Source organism: Sinocyclocheilus anshuiensis, unplaced genomic scaffold, assembly GCF_001515605.1.
Source record: "Sinocyclocheilus anshuiensis isolate Anshui unplaced genomic scaffold, SAMN03320099.WGS_v1.1 scaffold132, whole genome shotgun sequence".
Classification (NCBI taxonomy): domain Eukaryota; kingdom Metazoa; phylum Chordata; class Actinopteri; order Cypriniformes; family Cyprinidae; genus Sinocyclocheilus; species Sinocyclocheilus anshuiensis.
In genome coordinates, this window is record NW_015555730.1 from 1,802,385 (window position 1) to 1,825,677 (window position 23,293).

Sequence of the window (23,293 nt, forward strand, 5' to 3'; positions counted from 1 at the left end):
ATGTGTTAAAGATGGATTTGCTTCCTACAAACACGCAGCTTTTCGCTTCACAATGTGTTAACTGATGGACTGGAGTGGTGTGGATTATTGTGATGTTTTTATCAGCTGTTTGGACTCTCATTCTGATGGCACCCATTCACTGCAGAGCATCCATTGCTCCAAATCTTTTCAGATGAAGAAATAAACCCAACTACATCTTGGATGGCCTGAGGGAGAGGACTTTTTTTTCACTTTTGGGTGAACTATGCCTTTAACCCTGGATTAATAACCTCTTATATTCATGTAATTCATTTTTAATATTCATGTAAGACCATCAGACACCAAAACATTTTTTTACACAAGATTTTTATTTATGATATAACCAAAACAGATGCCTGCGTTCATAATATCTACACTCACACAATGTACAGGTTACCATATAAAATCTACAAAATGATGACGACAAACATTCAGTTAGATAACAGTTGTACAGCTGATAGAACACTGTTTGTTTTGCCATATATATTAATCGGTGTTTGGCACTTGACCACATGTTGCTGTCTTCTGTGGTTTAGAAATGAAATGCCAGATGCTAAATAGTTTTTACAAAGGAGAACCTACAAACATAAATGATCCGTTTTGAATTCAAGCTCCTTCGTGAGCTGTTCTTATCAGCATGTGGCTGAGGAAAGTTTGATCATTACAAACCTCGACTTCACAGAAACCGCAGAGAGTTTCCGATGGCTATCCATCTTTACATGTGATCCCTCAGATAGGATGTGGTTTGCATGTGAGCGAGTGTTTGTGCATTTATAAATGGACTATAGATAAAAAGCATATGCCATCCATTTACACAGTCCCTTGCATTTAAAACCCTGAGGTTGTGTAAAAATATTCTTACACATTAATATTTTACACTCCAGTTGTCATGTCACTGACTCATCAGACACCAAAACATTTTTCTTTCTTAAGATTTTTATTTATGATATAACCAAAACAGATGCCTGCGTTCATAATATCTACACTCACACAATGTACAGGTTACCATATAAAATCTACAAAATGATGACGACAAACATTCAGTTAGATAACAGTTGTACAGCTGATAGAACACTGTTTGTTTTGCCATATATATTAATCGGTGTTTGGCACTTGACCACATGTTGCTGTCTTCTGTGGTTTAGAAATGAAATGCCAGATGCTAAATAGTTTTTACAAAGGAGAACCTACAAACATAAATGATCCGTTTTGAATTCAAGCTCCTTCGTGAGCTGTTCTTATCAGCATGTGGCTGAGGAAAGTTTGATCATTACAAACCTCGACTTCACAGAAACCGCAGAGAGTTTCCGATGGCTATCCATCTTTACATGTGATCCCTCAGATAGGATGTGGTTTGCATGTGAGCGAGTGTTTGTGCATTTATAAATGGACTATAGATAAAAAGCATATGCCATCCATTTACACAGTCCCTTGCATTTAAAACCCTGAGGTTGTGTAAAAATATTCTTACACATTAATATTTTACACTCCAGTTGTCATGTCACTGACTGCACACTGATGAAACGTACAGTATGCATAGACAAACACTGGATAAACACACAAGTACTCAAAAAGCATCACATACACACCACATACACACACATATTCATCCTGAAATGTACAGAATGTCCCAGTAGATGCAGAGAATACATTCAGTTTGAGGTGTACAACGTGCAAAATGATTTGAGCCGGATACAAAAATAAAGAGCTTAACCGAATACTAAGGCCAAGATTCAGTCAAATATGAATAGTACTTGAACTAGGCGCTCGTGCTAACCTGTAGTATTTGTTCACAGCCGATGGTGTGGGCAGGAGATTGACTGAATCGAGGTGTGGATAGAGTAGAAAGTGTCTGGAAAGCTTGAGGTGAATGTGTCGGCTGGTGTCTGGCAGTAAATGCATGTGGCAAGGTCTTTGCTGTTCACTGTCCTACATACATATGCTTTTACTGCACAAATGATTATTTGAAACAAAAGAAAATGTCATATTTCAATAATAACAGCAGTTTCAAACATTTTTTTTTTTTTTGTGGTGTGATAAATTCTCACTTAGCCATCACGTTAAACCATACATTATATATCTACAATTTTTTTTTGTTTAATACTTTTTAATGTTTCTTCTCTTTTGAAGCAGCAAGATCAATATTATTGTTGTCCCTATGAAAATATTTATTTGTTTTATGATATTGTCCAACGTTTTGCTTACTGTCAGTCCTATGCAGTGAGTATTAATGTTTAAAAAAGTTTTTTTTTTTAAAGAATTATTATTATTATTTTTATTTCTCCTGATGCTCATTAAAGGAGCACCATCACGATAAAACTCGACCCCATCCGCCCTTTTCTATCACAAGCTCTAAAATCATAATGCAAGAGAAAAAATTCAAGTAAAAAAACTGATATGTCGCCCAAGTGACTCTCTTTTAAATAGATGTTTGTACTGAATGGAACTGAAATACTAGGAACACTAGGAATGACATTTGTTTGTGTAAAATGATTTAATTGATTAAATTCTTAAATAAGCTATATTTTGCTGTTTCGAAAGTTTGACAAAGTGTCACATTATCTGGTGCATTTTGCACACTTGGAAAATTTAGCTTTGACTCCCTCTCTGTTATTATTTAAAGCTCTTTTCGAAGGGGTTTTATTTCAGTACCAAAAGCTTACAACAGGATGTGATGTCACTTGCATCACTGCCTGTTGTGTTAAATCGCAAAAAGCCTTATATGAGGAATTCAAAATACAGAGAGACGCATGAACACAAGCTTCTTGTGTTTGATCTCTGTATGTCCGGTTCTCACCGTTACCTGATCTGTGTCTGTGGGGAAATAAATTTCTCATGCGTGGTGTTCAGCGGGAAACCCACAGACACTGAGATAGGGCTGTGGTTTTGGAGTCCATGCTCTGCTGATATTTGAAGGAAAGCGAACACAGAAAGACTTGCGGAAGAGAGGTTGTGACTGCTGATTCACTGTCCCGCAGTGCTGGGGTCGCACTGCAACAGTCGCACGATGGACGGGTCGCTCTTTGCACCCTCCACAAACTCTTCGAGTGACAGCTTACCTGAGGGGCAACACAGGGTTTTCAAAGGTCAAAAATTTGGTCGATTAGCATGGATTAGCCATTTGAAAGCACTTTCATATTTAAAGCAGTTATTTTCGCGAAATGCTAACATTTAGGAGGCCTCTTAAACTTAAATGTCAATATAATTATCCTTGTAGAAGTACACTTTAACATACTTTTAAAAAGAGTACTTATTATTTTGTAACATTTAATAGCATCAATTAAATGAAAAGTATTATAGTTTAAATTTATATTAAATGCAATTAGTTGAACTTTAGAGTGCTTTCTGACCCACTTATATAGGGCTTAAGTACATATTTATATCATTTCATAATTAATTTTATTGTCTTAGAAATATGGTACTGGCATATTGCACGATCTCACGGCAGTTCGTACATATTTTACGAGGTGGCTAATTCGTACAACCTCACTCGTACAAATTCATACGATTTTTGCTAAATCGTACGTCTTTTACGAGTTGCACAATTCGTATGAATTTGTACACCTAACCCCGCCCCTAAACCTACCCGTCACTGGGGTGCAGACAAATCGTACAAAATCGTACTAGTGAGGTCGTACAAATTTGCCACCTCGTAAAATATGTACGAATTGGTCGTGAGATAGCGTTGGCATATCTGTGTGTTGTACAAAAATATAGATGTAATTAAACACATGGAATGATGAATTCGCAATATAGTGCATTTACAATACTGTATATAAACCTTAAATGTAATTATATCAAATAACTCACTACAGTGAAAATTATAGTCAAGTAATTTATATGTACTTTAGTATGCTAGTCAACACATCAAAATAAGTGTGTTTCTTTAAAACATATTTTAAAAGTAAAACTTTTAATTTGACATTATTACAAAGTGCACTTTTTAAAAGATTATTCGAGAGTGTTAAAAACATGAAAGTGTCTAAGTACACTTAAGTGAGCTTTTATTGTATTAATATTAAATGATCTGCAAGAACAGTAAAAAAAACAAAAAAAACTTTGTGCACATTCTATACAATTAAGCACACTTCTTTTTCACAAGAGTATAGGAAGCTCACCATCACGATTTGTGTCCATCTGGCGGAAGATCTTATCCGTGCGTTTCTCAGGTGTGGACTCGTCCTCTGGCATCTTCATCACTGAAGAAACCATCTTATAGATGGCCTGAGGAAGACAGGTTTCAGCTTTAGAAAAGGTATTACCTCACAAAAAACATGATGTTGTTCAACAAGTGAAAAATTCTACTCATACAGAACAAGACAGAATCTCTGTTCCACAACCTAGTGAGCTTCCTTGTTGTTTACTGCTGCCTACAAAGGCAGCAAACCACTAAGTGTCCTCCCTGTTGCTGTGAGCTTGCGAACAAGAGATTCGACTCTCGGTTTATTTCATTTGGCTTTAGCATGTCGCTAAGCTAACAACAGTACTTTAACTAGCATAGCTACATTTAAAATGGCCTTTTTATTCCATGATGGAATATTCTGTAATCTTGGATGATTCTGAACTCATTGCAGTGCATTCTGGGATTGGGAAATAATGCATGCAGTGCTGCTTTAGAATCTTCTAGCAGTTGGGTTTTAGAATTCTGGTTTAGAATTGCAATCTTTTGGTTTGGGAGTGCAGCTAAGATGCCGTCAAGGTCTAAGCAGGCAGTAAATCTTATTAGAGAGAATTAGAGGACTCTGGGTATGATTTAGAATTGGAGCTGTCACTTCCTAACTTTTTCAAAGTAACCATAGCAACCATTTTTCCCAGAGAATTGAATGAACTGAAAAGAAAATTACAGCCATTTGCTTGCACTCAGCTGTCAGATTCAGAGAGTGCACCAATTGCTTCAACAGCGTGAAATGTACCTAAATACGAGCAAAAGGTAATTGCCTGCTGCACTCAACTCTCCCTAATTGAGCACAACATCATGCGCAACTGAAAACTGATCATTTTCTGGCCTAAAAACACGATAATAAGGCACAATCCTAAAACCAGACATTTCCTGGAAGCATTTTGATAGTATTGATTTGCCATATTATTCACTGAAATATATTAATATACACTATAAGGTTGGAAATATCTTCTCTGTGAAGTCAAAAGAAATGTGTTTTTGTACACTGGTTGATTGATAGCGATATCATTTCAGGTGATTACATTTCGAGAATAAAGTCATTGTGTTTCGAGCAAAAACTTGTTAAATTTCAAGGAAAAAAGTCAAAACAATATAACAGTCGAATGTTTATTCCCAACATATAATTTAGACTTTATTCTCGCAATTTAACGAGTTTAATCTCGCATTATAATGACTTTAATCTCGAGATGGTTTTATTTTTTTTATTATTGCTCGGCCCTAATCCTCTTCTGTACTTTTGCATTCCGCTGTAAGTAAATGAAAAAAGACAACATATACTGTGCGTTTGTGGTCTGCTCTCCCAATTTAATTTACGATATAATCCATGAATGATTCCCTGGAATGCACCAAGAATCTTTCATCTTTTTCATCCCCAAATCCTCATGTCTCTTTCCTGGTTTGTTTTCACACGGATGCTATGAAATGTAATTGCCACGATATATAGACATATATTACTATAATGACATTTAACACATCCTTAATATTGCTGCGGATAGAAGGAGGATCTTTGGGAGTTACTCATGGTATGTTGAAAGTAATTTGTTAATGCTTTTACACTTTTAATGAAAATGCTTGTTATTGCATTCATAGAGCGAACCATTTGCTGATTGTTTACAGTCGGTGTAAACGGAAGTTACTCCCATAATTTGCTCAAATGTCATGGGGCGTAGGAAAAAGTGGATAGTAGTTAAATTTTCACAAAGGCATGCTAAAATCATTCATAAGAGCGCTAGACAAAGTTATCATCTATATAGCAATGGTTATTAATGAAAACTAGAACATTAATATGTATTGTTGCATGAATAATAAACAACCCCCCTAACCTATTGTATAACATATATTTGTGCTTCAACCGAGAGAGTCACACTCACACACCTGTACAATCTCCAGCATTTCCGCCTTGCTTATGTATCCGTTGCCATCCAGATCGTACATACTGAAGGCCCACTTCAGCTTCTGGTCTAAACGGCCGCGTGACGTGACGCTCAGGGCGATGATGAACTCTCTGAAATCTATTGTTCCGTCTCCATTGGCGTCAAAGGTTCGGAAGACGTGCTCCGCAAACTTTGACGCGTCTCCATAAGGGAAGAAGTTGCCGTAGATCTTCTTGAATTCCTCCATGCTGAGCACGCCACTGGGACAGTCCCGCAGGAAGCCCTTGTACCACTCTTGGATCTCATGCTCAGTGAAGTCTGAGTTTTCCAACAGGTCCTGTATCACCTCGGGACGGAGCTTGCTGTTCTGCTTTCCCATGCTGATGGTGTGGTTTCAACTAGAGAAGAAGAGAAGAACTGTTAGTTAAGGGTCTCACAGTAAGTACAGTAAATAGCCTACTCTCATTTTAACTCACCATTAGTAAATATGAAATAGGTTTAACTTGATCACATTTAATGCAAGATTAAAAACAGAATTCATAGCAAAGAAACAACCTACACGCTCTTAAAAATTCATCCGTTCATTTGAGTTTCCCAAAAGAAGCTTTCGGTGAACAAAGAAACATTTTTTTTACTACTTTTACTACCATTTTTTACTTTCTACTAAGAAGTCAACATTTTAATAGTCTTAAGTACATTTTTCAAAGCCAAGTCCATGTCTAGAAATCAAACTTTTAAAATTAGGCTACCTTACATATCCAAGATTGTGGGAACCCTGTTTCTTCAGAAAAAATGGGTGTTGAGGTGGTGAAATAAAATAAGAACTATATGGATTTTTAGTAGCTCATTTTAGTACTTATTTTGTCTTAAGTCATCTTAAAGCTCGCTTATAAGTTTGCTAAGGCCCCCTAGTGGGCCCCGGTTTAGGACCACTGACTGTAGAGGAAAGAAAATGGCAAAAGAGGTCTCGGTAACACTTTACTTAAAGCCTTTTATGTATAATGCATTATAAAAGTAGTTTTAATGCCTTGAAATGCACCTTATAATGCATTGTACACTCTCATGAATAACTGTAACCATAATTAAATTCTTTGTTACACTATGCATTTTAAATGCGGTTATAATTATTTACAAAAATATATAATGTATAACAATGCACATTATGAATAATTATAATGCATTATAGCCGTAAATAACCCTTTATAATGCATTATACATAAAGGCTTTAAGTAAAGTGTTACTGAGATCTCTTTAAATATCTAAACTGTTTCTCCTAGACCTCAGTGAAATTAAGTGGAAAGCTTAAATGGAGACTTTTTCTTAAATCTCCACTTCCACAGATTTTTATCATGAGAAAACCCCCCAGTAATCTCACATGTGAAAGAGATCTCAACATTCAGACTCAGAACTGATTTCAACAATCTTTGCTTTTCTCAGATTTGCCACGATACCACAGTCTGCCATTAAAACTCAAACAAACTTAAATATTTCTTAACATTTTGTTCTAAGATCAATGATCTGATCCGATTCTGTCCACATACATTTTATAGCTCTATACACTGTACATTTTTAAGTTGTAAATAAAACAAAGATTATTGGCATGAAAATACTATTTCAGTCTTTCTACTTCAAAATTTCACAGTATGTCATTTCTTTGTAATCATTTTTGAAATGTACTAGCAATTTCTGGGTGAAAATAGTTTCAAAGTAAATCCTACATACATCCCACATAATCCTACAACATTTTTTTTTGAGTGTACTGTCACTTTATATCAACAGCTTTCTCATTTGAGTCAGTTCCTTTTGGATTTTTTTGGAGACAATGACAACATTCTCGGTTAAGTCTCGTGAGCGCTTCAGTAAACATACACAATGCCTAAACCCTGACGGGACGAGTCCCTCGCTCTGAACGTACTATTATGAATGCAAAGCACACATATCTGCCATGTATCTAAAATGTCTGAACTTTCCATTGGTAGACCGCAGTGATGCTCTCACCTGCTGCAGTGTGTGTGTGTGTGTGTGTGTGCAGCTGCACCCAGATCATTTCCTGATGCAAATCTCTCATAAAACCCCACGTGCTTGCAGCCCTACACACATATGATCTTGAGAGCATACACTGTAAAAAATGACCGTGAATTTAACGGTAAAAGACTGTAAAAATGCTACAGTAAAAACCTGTTAAATGAAAATCGTAAAACCTAAAACGTTGCTACCGTATTTTTTACGGTAAAATTCCAGCAACCACAGCTGCCGGTTATTTACCGTAAATTTAACGGAATTTTTTGTACAGTGTATTTTAAGGTAATTCTATAAAATGGGTGCTTTTCCTGGTTGATTTTAATACAGCAAGGAGAAGCTGGAAAAAATCCCTATGATATTAAAAAAAATGATAAAATAAAGTTTTGTAGTTGTATTCGGAACAATGTCTATATTAACATATAAAAATCGCATTAAATATTCATAATAAAAGTCATTTTTATATGCATTATAAATATAGACAAATGTTATAATGACTCTTTATTCTCATCCATATCCACTGAAAGTGAAGGGGGACAAAAAAATTACATTGGGGAGATTAAGAAATGGAGAAACTGAACCTCCTCTTGTAAACAGGAAGCAGTCCATCAGTTTGCCTTTCACTGCTCCTCACATAGCGCATGTGTACATCCAGCTCCACGCTATTTATACAGCGTGCTTATTTATGTCTTATTTAACAAAATGATGTGAAAGGAGTCAAATAATAAAAAGAAGAAAAAAAAGATACATATATAAAAAAATCTTTAAAGTTCAGCTCACATTTCCGTTATCCGTGCCACATCTGTTTCTCTTTCACTGTCAGTATGTGCTTGTAGGAAACTGTCAGTCAGAAACGGTGAAACTGCTTTGATGCTGGAATTAATTAGGGAAATAAATGTCAGCCAACTAGTTGTGAAGTTATTAATCATACCAGTCAGAAAGTGTTCTTTCCACTTTTGGAAATGTACTGTATGTAAGAAAATATGTGACCCTGGAGCACAAAACCAGTCCTAAAGGTCAATTTTTTGAAATTGAGATTTATACATCATCTGAAACCTGAATAAAGAAGCTTTCCATTGATGTATGGTCTGTTAGGATCGGACAATATTTGGCCGAGATACAACTATTTGAAAATCTGAAATCTGAGGGTAAAAAAAAAAAAAAAATCAAAATATTGATAAAACGTCCTTAGCAATGCATATTACTAATCAAAAGTTAAGTTTTGATATATTTACGGTAGGAAATTTACAAAATATCTTCATGGAACATGATCTTTACTTAATATCCTAATGATTTTTGGCATGAAAGAAAACTGGATAATTTTGACCCATACAATATTGCTACAAATATACCTGTATTATGACTGGTCCTGTGCTCCAGGGTCACATATGTAAATAATATAACTAAAAATAATGACCTTAGCTTGTCATTCATTTTGATTGGCCCCTTACATGATTAAACACTGCTGTTTCAAAGTTTGGTGTTCAGGCAGTTTTCTCCCATTCATACTTTTATTCAGTAAATAAGTAGCCTATTATTTAGATCAAAAGTAACAGTAAAGACATTAATAATGTTACAAGACAATTCGATTTCAAATAAATGCTGTTATTTTGAATGTTTTATAGCTATATCAAAATATATGAAAAAAATATGAAGCAGCACAACTGTTCTAAACATTGATAATAATCAGAAATGTTTCTTGAGTAGCAAATCAGCATATTAGAATGATTTCTGAAGGATCACGTGACACTGAAGACTGGAGTAATGATGCTGAACATTCAGCTTTACATCACAGGAATACATTACATTTTAAAATATATTACAATAGAAAACAGTTATTTTTAAATCATTTAAATTATAATAATATTGATGAAATAAATACATCCTTCCCGAGCATAATATACTATTTTCAAAAAGAATAAAAAAATAAACAAATAAAGAAAAAAAGAAAAAAGTAGTGTACAGTAGTGTATATTTAAAAAAAAAAGTTAAAATAAAACATTGAATTATATGGCCATGCATGGGAACCTAAATTGTATTGCTCAGATGTTGCTTTGTCAATGCTTGTTATTTTTCTAATTCATTGAAATATCAGTTTCTCTAAACAAAATGTCCTGTGTTCACCATCTAATTGTTTCTCTGCTAAAACATGGGCACACCATTAGACCATTTATGTTGAACACCTATAACTGTTCTCTGAACAATTGCTGTATTCTCCCATGATCCTCTGAGGCCTGATCAAGCCCAGTGCTCATCCTCATATGAACTAAAAAGCCCCTGCTGACCGCTGTAGCCCCTCTCTACAAACCAACACCTCCACACACACACACACACACACACACACACACACACACACACACACACACACACACACACACAGGTGTGGCACGCACGCACACACACACACACACACAGGTTTGTTTTTGTGGTTTATGGGGACTCTCCATAGGCGTAATGGTTTTTATACTGTACAAACCGTATTTTCTATTGCCCTACACCAACCCTACCCCTAAACCTACCCCTCACAGGAAACTTTGTGCATTTTTAGATTTAAAAAAAAAATTATTCTGAATTATTTATAAGCCTTTTGAATAACGGGGACACTGAAAATGTCCTCATAAATCACCTTCTTGTTGTAATACCTATGTCATACCCATGTTATTATACAAATTTGTGTCCTCATAAACCACATAAACATGCACACACACACACACACACACACACACACTTCCTACACCCATCCAGTCTGAGCACCAAAGCACATCAGAGCAATTTGTCCACAGCAGACTTTTGTGCCGCCCCTGTGGATAAAAGCATTGTGATCAATCAGAGTTTAATTGCTTAATGGATAAGCAGCATTTGTGTTACGTTCCACCCGTTGTCATGGTAACACAGTCTAATCTCACTGTTAGTGAAGCACAAAACAGTCGCATTTGAAGCGACTTTGTATTAAAAACGTGCCTTCAACAATAGGACTTATGGATGCATCAAATGATAGGATGTTTCTTTTGGAAGAAAAATAAACAAAATACATTATCTGAAGTTAAAGTCACCACATTGCCTAAAGTTGAATGCTCATGTCAGGGTTTGGTCCAGAGGCGTGTCTCTTGGTCTGACAGTGACATCACTTCTGATCCTCCTCAGGACGGGCCGTGTTCTTGCGCCCCTGAGCTTAGCCTGTGTTTATAACGCAGATCTCTGATGTTCTTGGACTCCAGGGTCAACAGCTCAAAGATCTCTGTCTCAAATTAACCCTAAGACTCTTAGAGCCTCCAATCGGCCTGCGGAGACGTCACGCTTATATAACGCCGGCCCACAGACACAGGTGGACACAAGACACTGATGTCCCGAGGACAGGTGACACGTCACACCCACCAAACAATCTGTTTTCATCAGCACAACTATGTTTAGAGAATAATACTTCTCAAACAAGAATATCAAACAAGATGAGACTGGTTAAAAATAACCAGTTGAACTATATACAGGTATATACATACATACATACATACATATATATATATATATATATACAAGCTGAAATCAAACTCTGTCAATAAATCAATCAAAGATGAGCATCAGAGCTCAGCTATTTTCATTTTCACCTTTGATGCATTCAGCAACCAAACCAATGACTTGTGCATGTGACATGTTGACAGACTTACAGAAGCATGAGCCATCAAAACGATATAAATGAATATTCTCACTCGAGTGGCCATACAAACGATGCAACAAGGCACAGGAAGGTGCAGGTCATGTGATAGAAAAGTTGATACCTCCCCTCCATTTCCTCCACCCTTCAAAACCACAGAGGCCAAATGAAACCACAAGCTCTGAAACTGAACTATGACTGTGGAAATTGGCAGTGCTGTGTTCGTGAGGGGGCTACGAAATTAAAACTCATCAAATGCTCTCATAGTTTCCTTGTTTTTTCCCAGGCTCACCAAAATAAACATACAGCGCTGTGTAAGAACAGCATTTCTGTGATCACGGGCACATCTGGTGACATTAGTCAATGCGTAAATTTCCTTCACATCAGCAGACATCGACAGCGCTGCATTTACACTGCTGTGTTCAATAAGTGTATGCTAAAATTATAATCAAGGGGAAAAATCAAGTCAGCATAAGCAGACCGTTGGTTAATAGCTAGCATGTGCAATATGAAAATGAATCAGCATCAATGATTCATGTTGGTTACACTTTACTTGAAGGGGTGTGCATAAGACTGACATGACACCTACATAATCATGACATGACACATGACATGAATATGAAGGTTTTTATGCATGTTTATGACAACTGTCATTAAGTGTCATTCACTCAGTTATGTAATTTTTAATGCAAAGATGACATTGTTTGAGATGTCTTTGTTATGGGCTATGGTTAGGGGTAAGGGTAGGGGTAGGGTTAGGTTAGGGTTAGGTCAAATAATGTCATATTTGCATTAAAAATGACATAACTGAGCGAATAACACTTAATGACAGTTGTCATAAACATGCATAAAACCTCCTTCATAATCATGTGTCATGTCATGATTATGAAGGTGTCATGTCAGTCTTATGCACACCCCTTCAAGTAAAGTGTTACCTTAATGTTTAGTTATGAATTTAATGTCTCTCACACATAGCTATTAACTGTACGCCAACCCTTGCACTACTGTCGGTTTCTGTGGCTCATTGCTGGCAACTCTTCACCTCAATCTGCACTTGACATCTGTGCTATGCTATCACCAAACTCATGCCACATCAATATCAATTTATGTCTCATTTATAAACATTTAGTTTTGGTTTCAACTGTGTTTCCAGTGTTAGGACATATGATTTCACAGGTTTTAAAAAGTAAACTTAAGAATAACTTATGGAAATAATGAAATATTAGCATGAAACAACAAATAATAAATAAATTATTAAAACAGTCTCTATACATTTAGCTTTTGATCTTGTTTTAAGAGTTTATACATATTTTTACTGGAAAACAACAAAAATGCTGATTAAGAAAATAATGAATTATAACTTTCCTTTAACTTCACGTTTAATGTCCTTTAGCTAACTAGCTAACAAATCTGCTATCCCTCACAATCTCTCTCTCTCTGTGTGTGTCTTTGTACCTGCAGGATTAACCCAAGGTTCTGCAGGGCTAATCTGAAGCAGTAGGGTATAAATATAGACTCATGTCTGTTATGTAAGGGCCACTAAATATCTTATACCAGGTATTGGTGATAAAGAATGCAGCAGGTATACTGTAGCCTACACATTGGATTCCACTGGTAATGGAAAGTCAAAATCACAAATGTTTTGAGACATTCATTACAGACCGCCCAATAGTGCACATATGAAATAAAATATGCATTGTAAAATTAACCCTTTATTACGGAGCCCCGCACATGACATGCAAGAAAATTTGCTAATTTACAATTTACTAATTCGTTCTCTCGATTTTTAAATCGTGTGCACGATTTATAAATCAAGGGAACGAAATAGTAAATCGTGCGCACGATTTAGCCTACTATTTTTTTCCTGCATGCCATGTGCGGGGCTCCGTACTTTATAATTAAAAGTATAAAAGTTTTTTAAATAAGCTGGAAATCTGCATGCATGTAGAAAGTCTGTGATTGTTATATGAGGATTTACAGGCCCAGGCTAAAATGGTGACATTTTCTCTCGCTGTGACTTCTGCTGAGATCTTTGCCTTCACTAAATGGTTTCAAAACTAATGTATGGAACTTTAAATAAGAGATTAACATTTGTGCAAGTATAAGCAGTCGAAAGCTAGAGGAAAGTGACCTCCTAAATGTTTCGCTTGTATGAGAAAAATTCAGTGAATGTACTTGAAAGTAGTTATAAATATCACCCACTCTCGGCTGACAGTACTGAGGTCGTTGAAGGTCCATATTTCCTGTCTGAAGAAACAGCAACTCTATATTAATACCCAGACTTTTGACGTAAAGCATTTTTGTCTTGTTCAAATGTAAACGTCCAGCCATCAATCTAAAATTGTTAACTGCTTGTAAACTATCCTTGCTTGACCTCGACACAATCCTCCATCCATCTGTGAGAACGGCATCGAACGCCATCGCCAGCCGTGCTCGACAATTCCTGCACATGCTCTTAGTGTAAATATTTGCAAAGCCCCTATTTTTGGAAACATTTTTTCGTAGCGTTTACAGTTCGAAATCATGGTCAATTACAGCAATAGAGGCTTCACATGATGAACACAAACAGGAAATGCCTTTACATTACAGCCTCAATGCACACAAATTGAATGTAGAGGAACTCGAGTGTGAAATCACGATCGCTCGACACCACGGCTCATTACAAAGTGCCATTACCGTTCTCAGCTGCTGTCACTGTGAATGTACGTACTTGAGCTGAACATTACAGTAATAACTGTACACTCAGTGTCATTAAAAATACACACAATCCTCATAAGATTCAATCCAAACACCGCCACATTCACATGCTCCATCATGCTCCACTGAGACTCAAACGTTCTCAGGATCTAATGAAGCATTTTATAAGTGAGACAAGTCACAGTACATGCTTTTACCACCTTTATATTAAAGCTGAAACTCAGAGAAGTGGACGCTTCATATTTAACTCTTAAACAGAAGACATTAATGGACAGCATTGGTCATAACACTCGGATCCCAATCACTGCAACCAGTCTACATGATTTAAACATCTAATACATAAATAATATGTCCTTGATTTTTATTTTAAATTAATTTAATTTTGGTCAAAATCAAGATAGCCTATAACAAGAAGGTATAGATATATACAGTATACTTCAGATTTCCGTAATATGTCAAATAATATGTTGTTGGATTGTTAACATCAAGATATAATAATTATATTATATACACAAACAGAAGACAGACAGATAAAAATAGTTAAAAATTAAAACTATTAAAAATAGTTTTATATCAAGCACAGTACATCACAATACATGACATGACACTATTGTTAAACTCTTAAAAATAAAGGTTCTTTTTTTTTGGCATCTATAATTCCTCGAAGAACCTTTAACATCCTTGGAACCTTTCCATTCCATTTCCTGGTTCTTTATAGTGGAAAAAAAAAGATTCTTTAGACTTTTAAATGTTCTTCACACTAAGAAAACATGGTTCTTTCTGTTCACTGAAAGGTTTTTTGAAAGGTTCTTTTCCAAAATGATTCTTCAATGGAATTGCTACGAAAACTCCTTTTTGGACCCTTTATTTTTAACAGTGTACTGTCTGATATGTCATGTCAACTACCCACAAACTGTTTGAATTGAATAGATTCCAAGGCAGCTTTACAAAGAGTGTCCTACAAGCCAAATAGAGCCAAAGTTGACAGTAGCAAGAAAAACATTCACCTTCTGACCCACCTTGATGTAAATGATGCACTTCAGTTTCACCTGTTGGACCTTGTGTAAGTCGCCAGCTTTCTCTCCTCCTCTCTTCCCTCTCTATATCAGCTCTGTATGTCGGCAGCTCTTCACAGGAAACTCTCTGAACAGACACTCCCCTCTCCCTTTCTACATTTCCTTCTCTATCTCTCTTTATTTCGCTCTACTAAACTCTCTCACAAAGCCGAGCGTCTCTGTTTCCACATCCCCGCAGACTGTCACATTTCTTTCCAAGCGTCTTCTCAAAAACCCATCAGATCTAAAACATTAACGTCACCGTGTAACCTACATGCATGCCACAACAATGCAAAAGGGGGGAAAAAAGCACCTCAACAACTTCCTGCAACCTGAGATGTTTTCTTAAGTGTTCTGAGAGCAAGTTTTCTTCTTAACCTGAGTTCCCAACTGACTTTATCTGATTCCTCTTCTGTTTTTCAGTGTACTAGTGACCAACCACTCTATAATGAGAATTAAGTCATTTAGAGCAAAAGGCTTATTTCCTCTTTCACACATATCCATGTGACTTTGAAACAATAGAGTTGTTATAACGGCAGTGTGACTTTGCACATGCATTAAAAGGTAACACTTTAGTATAGGGACCAATTAGTGGTGGGCGGTATGACCAAAAATGTATATCACGGTATTTTTCAAAATTATACCGGTTTCACGGTACATGACGGTATTTCTTTTTTCATGCATGACCATGTATGTATTGCGGTATTTAAAAAATTCATATCATAACAAAAATAAACACCGGTATTCGGTATGAACCGGTATACCGCCCAGCACTAGGACCAATTCTCACTATTAACTTTAGCATGCCTATTGTTAACATATTGGCTGTTTATTAGTGTTTATAAAGCAAATATTCTGCATGACCATATTCTACATGACTAATCCTACCCAATACTTAAACTTAACAGCTACCGTACTATTAATAAGCAGCAAATTAGGAGTTTATTGAGGCAAGTCGTTAATGGTTTGTTAATAGCGAGAATTGGACATTAAAATAAAGTGACACATTCAAATGTTTGCACAGACATAATCTAAATTTTTGAGGTGTTTTAAATTAGAATTGATGAGCTTATGTTAGTCTACTTATTGTAGTGAACTCAAACTTAAAGCTGAAGGGTGATTCAAAAATGTGAAGAATGTTGTTCATGGACATTATTTGTCGACTACACTGTAAATACGTTTTTTTTTTTTTCAAAGTTGTAAATAAAACTAAGATTATTAGAGTATGTTTTACAAAGAAAAAAACACTACTTCAGACTTGAAAACTGCATGCAAATTCAATGTTGCTGGTCATTTCTTTGTAATTAATTGTATAATTTACAAGCAATTTCTGAGTGAAAATTGCTTCTACGCCATTCTTTCCCCAGTGTATGTATCCAAGCTATCTCTCTAAAAAAACTGTAGTATATACTACTGTCTATATGGCACTTTAAAGTGCATGCAATGTAGCTCAGAACTCAGATCTGGTCTTGTTCAGGTGATCAGATGTTCCTCTTGTGAAATCAGGTACACTCTAAAAAATGCTGGGTTAAATATAACCCAGCGCTGGGTTAAAAAGGGACAAACCCAGCTATTGGGTTGTTTTGACCCAGCGGTTGGGTTCAAACCAACCCAACCACTGGGTCGTTTGAACCCAACCGCTGGGTCAAAACAACCCAATAGCTGGGTTTGTCCCTTTTTAACCCAGCGCTGGGTTATATTTAACCCAGCATTTTTTAGAGTGTAGTGTCCCTCCTCTAAGCCTTATGTTCCAGGATTTATCCAAAGCCAAATGGTCTGAAATCCACTCAGGTCAGTCGCCTTCCAGCACTCTTGTCAGTTCCAGGTTGGATAAAGGAGGGAAAAAACCGAACCTTCATTCTCCACACAGAGATCCTAACAGTTCATATAGTTGCATCCTGTTCATGTTCAAGCAACAGCTTGCTTCCTTTCATCCAAACCTCACAGGATACCGAAAAACTGGGCTGCCTCTTTTCAATTTCACGTCCACTGACAGTGCATCAGTGCACGGCCAGCATATACCAGACTTCACCTGCAAGAAGAAACAGCAAAACAACAGCACAAAAACGACAGAACTCACCTCAGGTGGTTGTTCTGGTGCTGTGCCGTGAGACTTTAGATGGCCATAACCCGGAGAGCTCGGCAGGGAAGAGGCGTTGTGTGGCCTCAGTGCTGATATGCAGCCACAGGTATCAGGAACAAGCTTCGATGCAACCGGCAGCTCCAACGAGAAACTCCACAAGACTCACCCGCAGCTTAGTTCAGAGCACCAACCTGCCTCCCACAGTGACGTCAAAGCTGCTGGTCACATGACCTGCCTGAAAAGCCTATGAGAGCCACAGTTGCCCTGACAACAAGAACTTGGCATTGACTCTTGCTGTCACTCCTCGAGTACTTCTTAAAAAGTCAGAAAATACAACTACACTGAAAAAAATTATTCACTGAATTTACTAAATGTTTTTTAAAGGCAAGTGGTTGCAATCTATTTATTTTAGATACATTTAAATAAACAAATTTAGTTGACTAACTTTTAAAAACATTTTTTTAAATGTAGGTAAAATAAATGATTTGCAACCACTTACCTAATAAAATTTGGTATAATTTTTTTCAGTGTATATAGATAAAATTAAAATAATATGAAGGAAATATATATATATATATATATACACACTGAAAAAATTATTAATTGAATTTACTACTTTTTTTTATAGGTAAGTGGTTGCAATCAATTTATTTTAGATAGATTTAAATAAACAAATTTAGTTGACAGTCGTTCAACATGTTTTCTTTTAAATGGAGCTAAAATAAATTGTTTGCAACCACTTACCTTAAAACAATTTAGTATCATTTTTTTTTCAGTGTATATGTACAGTGATGCATGTTTGAGATACACTTAAAAATGCTCAATATGCATACATATGAAGATCATGCAGAAACACATGCACTTGTTGCATGTATGATATAGTGTATGTGTTTGGTTTTCAAGAAACAACTTTCTTTTCTGTAAGGACTTTGTTGTCATGATCACATTGTGATGCACAGGACAGGAGGAGAGGGTTAGCGTTAAGAGCAGACGTCCCTCACATTGGAGGCCATGCTTTACTTAAGCTGATTAAAGGGAAGTCAAAGCCTCCTCTCATTAGCCTTAATGTACAGACACTTCTTAAGGCTACTTGCTGAGTCAGTCATCTGCATGGCACTCGAATTGCTCCCTCAATGCATTATAACAAAACACGGGTGCACATGCAAAATACAGGCGATAGCATCTCACGCAGACATCCGCAGTGTGATTTGCATTCGCAATCTGTGAAACATAATATGTCATAAAACTTGCATAACCAGCGCTGTTTGATCATATGCTGGTGCTGATATATGGAAGAGGATTGTATTGCTCAGAGGATGCTCTTTCATAGCTCAGGAGACTTAATAATTGAGTTCTGTTGTTTCATTTAATAATCAGCTTTGATTGATATCAGATGTTTGAAATTATGAAGAATATAATGAGAAATAGTTGAGGTCATAATGAAATTGTTGCATGGCAGACTTTCTTGGCACAATGTTGAGGGTGTTTTTCATTAGGAGAAAAATCAGAGAAACGGGAGGCTTATTGTAAGCAAAAGTCTCCATTTGACCTCCATTGCATCTCTTTGCTGTCTAAGAGAAACAAATGAGAAACTAAAAAAGATCTGATTTGTGATTTTTGGTTTTCTATGGGTTTAAATGATGAATTTGACTTCATATCGAGCTCTTTGACTTTTGATTGCAGACTTTGGTGTCAAGACAAAACTGAGCCCCATTTGAGACCTTGTTGAGATCTGTTATGAAACTCTAGAGGAGACTTATGTAAGATTACTGGGGTCTTTTTTTCAGGGGAAGAGTATGAGAAGCAGAAGACTTTGACAAGACAAAGAATTTGATGAGAAATATAGGCGTTCTCTTATTGCAGACTTTTGGTGTCTGTTGAGATCTCTTATGAACCTCTAGAGAGAAAATGAGATTTCAGAGGTCTTTTCTCAGGAGTAAAAACCAAGAAGTGAAAAACTTGCACAATAATCTATTTGACTTTCATTACATCCAAAGGAGAACTGACTAAGGAGGATTAAGGAGATCTCATTTCTGTGAGAGTGGACAGTGGATTTTTTTTTTTATTGCTATAAGGTCTTGTGGTCTTGGAAGAAATTGATGAGAAATGTTTGGGGTCATATTGAGCCCCATTTGATAGACCATTGATATCTTTTGAAACTCTAGAGGAGACACATTGGATTACTCAGGGATTACTTTTTCTCAGGAGAAAAACCTAGCACTTCTGGTCTTGAAAGAATTTGATGAAAAATCTTTGAGTTCACACTGAGATATCTGTATGAAACTCTAGAAAAGACACAAGGAAAGTTAGGGTGAAAAAAAATGAAGTCTCCATCTGATCTGTATTTAATTTCACGGCTCTCAAGTAGATACATCTGAGATATTTTAGACATCTCATTTGTGATTTTTCTTTCATATGAGTAGATGGTTCTCCAGCTAACAGGATGATGCTTGCTGGATATAAACTGGCCTTGTCTATCCTGTAATGTTGGGGCACCGGTTGGCTCTGAGCCGCAGCTCCATCAGCTGGTCCATGCACAGCCACGGGCTCTTATCTTTAGATAACGTCAGCTTTAGCATGGATAATGAGAGCTGTATGGGAGGGCAGAGCTCTCAATGATTATCTGTTACCTAACCGTCCGCTTACACCCCACAGGCATGCTCTGGAGGAGCTGCTATTTCAGTCAGAGGTGAAGAGTAGTCCAGGCTACTCTCCTGCTGTCATTGCTCTGTGTGTGTGTGTGTGCGTGTGTGTGTGTGCAGGTTTGTCCTTTACTCACTTTGCTCCAAAGACAAGGCTTTAGGGTTTATCCTGTGAACACATTGGAAGACTTCAGTTCATGTGAGTTTTGCAATGTCAACAAAAAGGTGATGGTGAGATGATTTCCTCTTAATATCAAAGTTTATCAAAGCATTTACTTGTCTTGAAAAAGGTGGTTGATAACAACTGTCTAAAAGGGACTACAGAGGTTGTTGAGGACATTAAACATCCTTACACTGAACAGATCAGTCACTTTCACAGACTCGTGTTCCTAATCACACTCTTGCAAACCATTCTGACTCAAACCTACAAGGAAAATGTTTTTAAATAAAGACTGAAAGAGTTGTCAGAAGACAGTGAAGTCACATCAGTGTGGTGTAGTTTATTTATAGCGTACGTTTGACTTTTTACTTCTGACGATTATATTTAGGCTTCAAAATAAATCAAAGTTGTGCTCAACTTTTTTTCAAAACCAATGGAAAATTGAGTTTTTGTTGAAGGCGATGTGAACTTTCAGGATGGCCTATGAAAATACATGACTGCAGGACTCTATTAAAGTCAAAAGTAGCAAAGTGGAACATGCTAGAAACAGGAATGGTACCTCAAATCATGTGGCCTATTGAGGAGATTTGTGCTATTATTTTTCTAAGCAGTTGGTTTGAAGCGATCACCAAAAACGTGCCACACCTTAAAAGTCCACAAGCACTAGTGCCTAAACCATAATAATCCAAATAAGTAAACATTTTCAAAAAAGGCCCACACACTATGGAGAAAAAATCCCACATCTTTACTGGGGAAAAAGCAAATGTTTTGGTCACAACATGACCATTCAGTGCCTAAATCAATTGGACTAAAATGGATAAAAATCCCATAGACTTACATTGGAAAAAAAGAGGCCTGAAATGTGTAGCCTCTTTTAACCTGGACCATTAGAGTGCAACAGAAGTAAAAATCACAGTCATTTTCTCCATAGGTGAATTGGTAACTTGCTAATGATAACTTATAATATGTTAAAGACAGACATGCTGTGAGGTTGTTAATTGATGGTATATGCTTTTGTTGAAGCCTTCCATTTGCATTATTTCAACTTATTCTTAAAATAATCATGTTTAACACTGCTGAAAAACTGCATTATGAGAGAAATATCCACCAGTCAGCGTATCGAAACAAGCAAGTCACACTGTGTTGCGTGATTAAACTTTGTTTGGTCCAAAAACTCCTAAAAGCAAGGCCGCTGAAAAAGTGAGCAGACACTAATGCGCTCTGTATGAAACCATATGGCAACCAACCCACAAAAGAGCACTTGAGTAACTGCATGTCCTGGCTCATACTCACAACAATCTAGCATCGCGGTGGCAAATTTCGGTGAAAGCAAAACCCCACATTATCAGAAAATGTACAAATGAGGTTTCAAGATGTCTAATCACACCTCTAATGCCTCAAAATGTAATTCTCACAAATGCAGCTCTGTTCGTGATCACACTTTTGAGCAGTGTCGGGGAAAGTTACTTTTAAAAGTAATGCATTACAATATTGCGTTACTCCATAAAAAAGTAACTAATTACGTTACTTAGTTACTTTTTATGGACTTTTTATGGAAAGTAATGCGTTACGTTACTTTTTAAATCTGGACAGGGCTTGCTTGTTTGTTTTAAAATAAAAAAGTTATATTTTTGGCAAATATAAAAGCCTTTTCACACCAAAAGTGAAATGAATAAGCCTCAGGCTGAAGGGAAAGTAAATTTACGTCCGTACAGTAGAATGCAGAAGAAGACATTTCAACACACTTCAGCAATAAACAAAGACACACAAATGTTCGTCTAGAGTAATTTGTGCTTATTAGTATGATTGAACTGGATCATCGAAGGTCAGAAGCAAAGACACTGGTTAATAGAATAGGATTAAATACATAAAGGATATTTGTGTTGTTTAGCATTTAATTATTGCAAGTTTGCGTCATATTCTGAGTTGCATTTTTTTAATTAATTTTGAGGAATAATGAATCGTTTTTTTTTGTGAGTGAGATAATGCATATTCATATTTATTTTAGAACTACAGTAACATCTTCTGATTTCTCTCAACATGGGGACAGTTTGACAGGAGAGCTGTCAGTCAATAAATTGGAAAAAAAAAGTAACTTGCGTTACTTATTTGAAAAAGTAACTCCGATATTCTCTTGTAAATTAAAAAGTAATGCGTTACTTTACTAGTTACTTGAAAAAAGTAATCTGATTACGTAACTCGCGTTACTTGTAATGCGTTACCCCCAACACTGCTTTTGAGCAACATTTAGAAATAAGGTGATTCAGTAAAAAGAACAATGCCCTGCAGTCGAAGGTCACTGCTGCTGAGTGCTGAGAGTTTAGGCTGATAGCCAGAGAGAATTGAGTGAGCTAAGTGATGCTTGCAGGTGTGTGTGTGTGTGTGTGAGAGAGAGCAGACAGGTGGAGCTATTAGAAACACATCTTGCCCTATGTGTGCACAGGTATAGGCTACTTCAAACCTTATAATATATAGTAATAATATATAGTATTAATGACATAAAAAGCCTCTTTTACATTTATAATGTGTTGTCTAACATGCTAAATCACATGTAATTATAACATGTGCACATGATATGATTATATTTCACTGTATGAATGAAAATTTACATTTAATTTACATTTCTGACATATTACAGCAGAAATTATTTGGATGTGTGTGTTCGTGGTCTGTAAACATTGATTGAATTATTGTGTTGGTACATTGTGACTTTGATGTAATGAAATAATCAGTGAACAGAGGGGTTTTGTTCTTACCTCTGAAGTCAGGCCATTATCTAATGCTGTTTAGATAGCACACAGGTGAAGTCTCGCTGCTAAAGTCCCTTTGATCCTTCTTCAGGCACACACACACACACACACACACACACACACACACACACACACACACACACACACACACATATATACACACACA

The 23,293-nt window shown here is 36.4% G+C and overlaps 1 protein-coding gene across 3 annotated transcripts; it reads right to left on the minus strand.

The window, feature by feature from the left end:
- Positions 1–949: 949 nt before the first annotated feature.
- Positions 950–17,755, minus strand: LOC107672870 (neurocalcin-delta B-like). 3 transcript variants are annotated; one of them, XM_016466248.1, is made up of 5 exons: positions 17,573–17,755; positions 8,872–8,964; positions 6,074–6,470; positions 4,137–4,242; positions 950–3,077 (listed from the first exon to the last, which is right to left on the minus strand). In XM_016466248.1, exons 3-5 carry the CDS (start codon positions 6,449–6,451, stop codon positions 2,983–2,985), a joined length of 579 nt encoding a protein of 192 aa, XP_016321734.1. In that variant the 5' UTR covers positions 6,452–6,470; positions 8,872–8,964; positions 17,573–17,755; the 3' UTR covers positions 950–2,982. The 3 variants fall into 3 exon arrangements, with proteins under 3 accessions (XP_016321734.1, XP_016321733.1, XP_016321735.1); XM_016466247.1 differs by lacking the exon at positions 8,872–8,964 and having other exon boundaries at positions 17,573–17,754; XM_016466249.1 differs by lacking the exons at positions 8,872–8,964; positions 17,573–17,755 and adding an exon at positions 15,457–15,630.
- Positions 17,756–23,293: the final 5,538 nt, after the last annotated feature.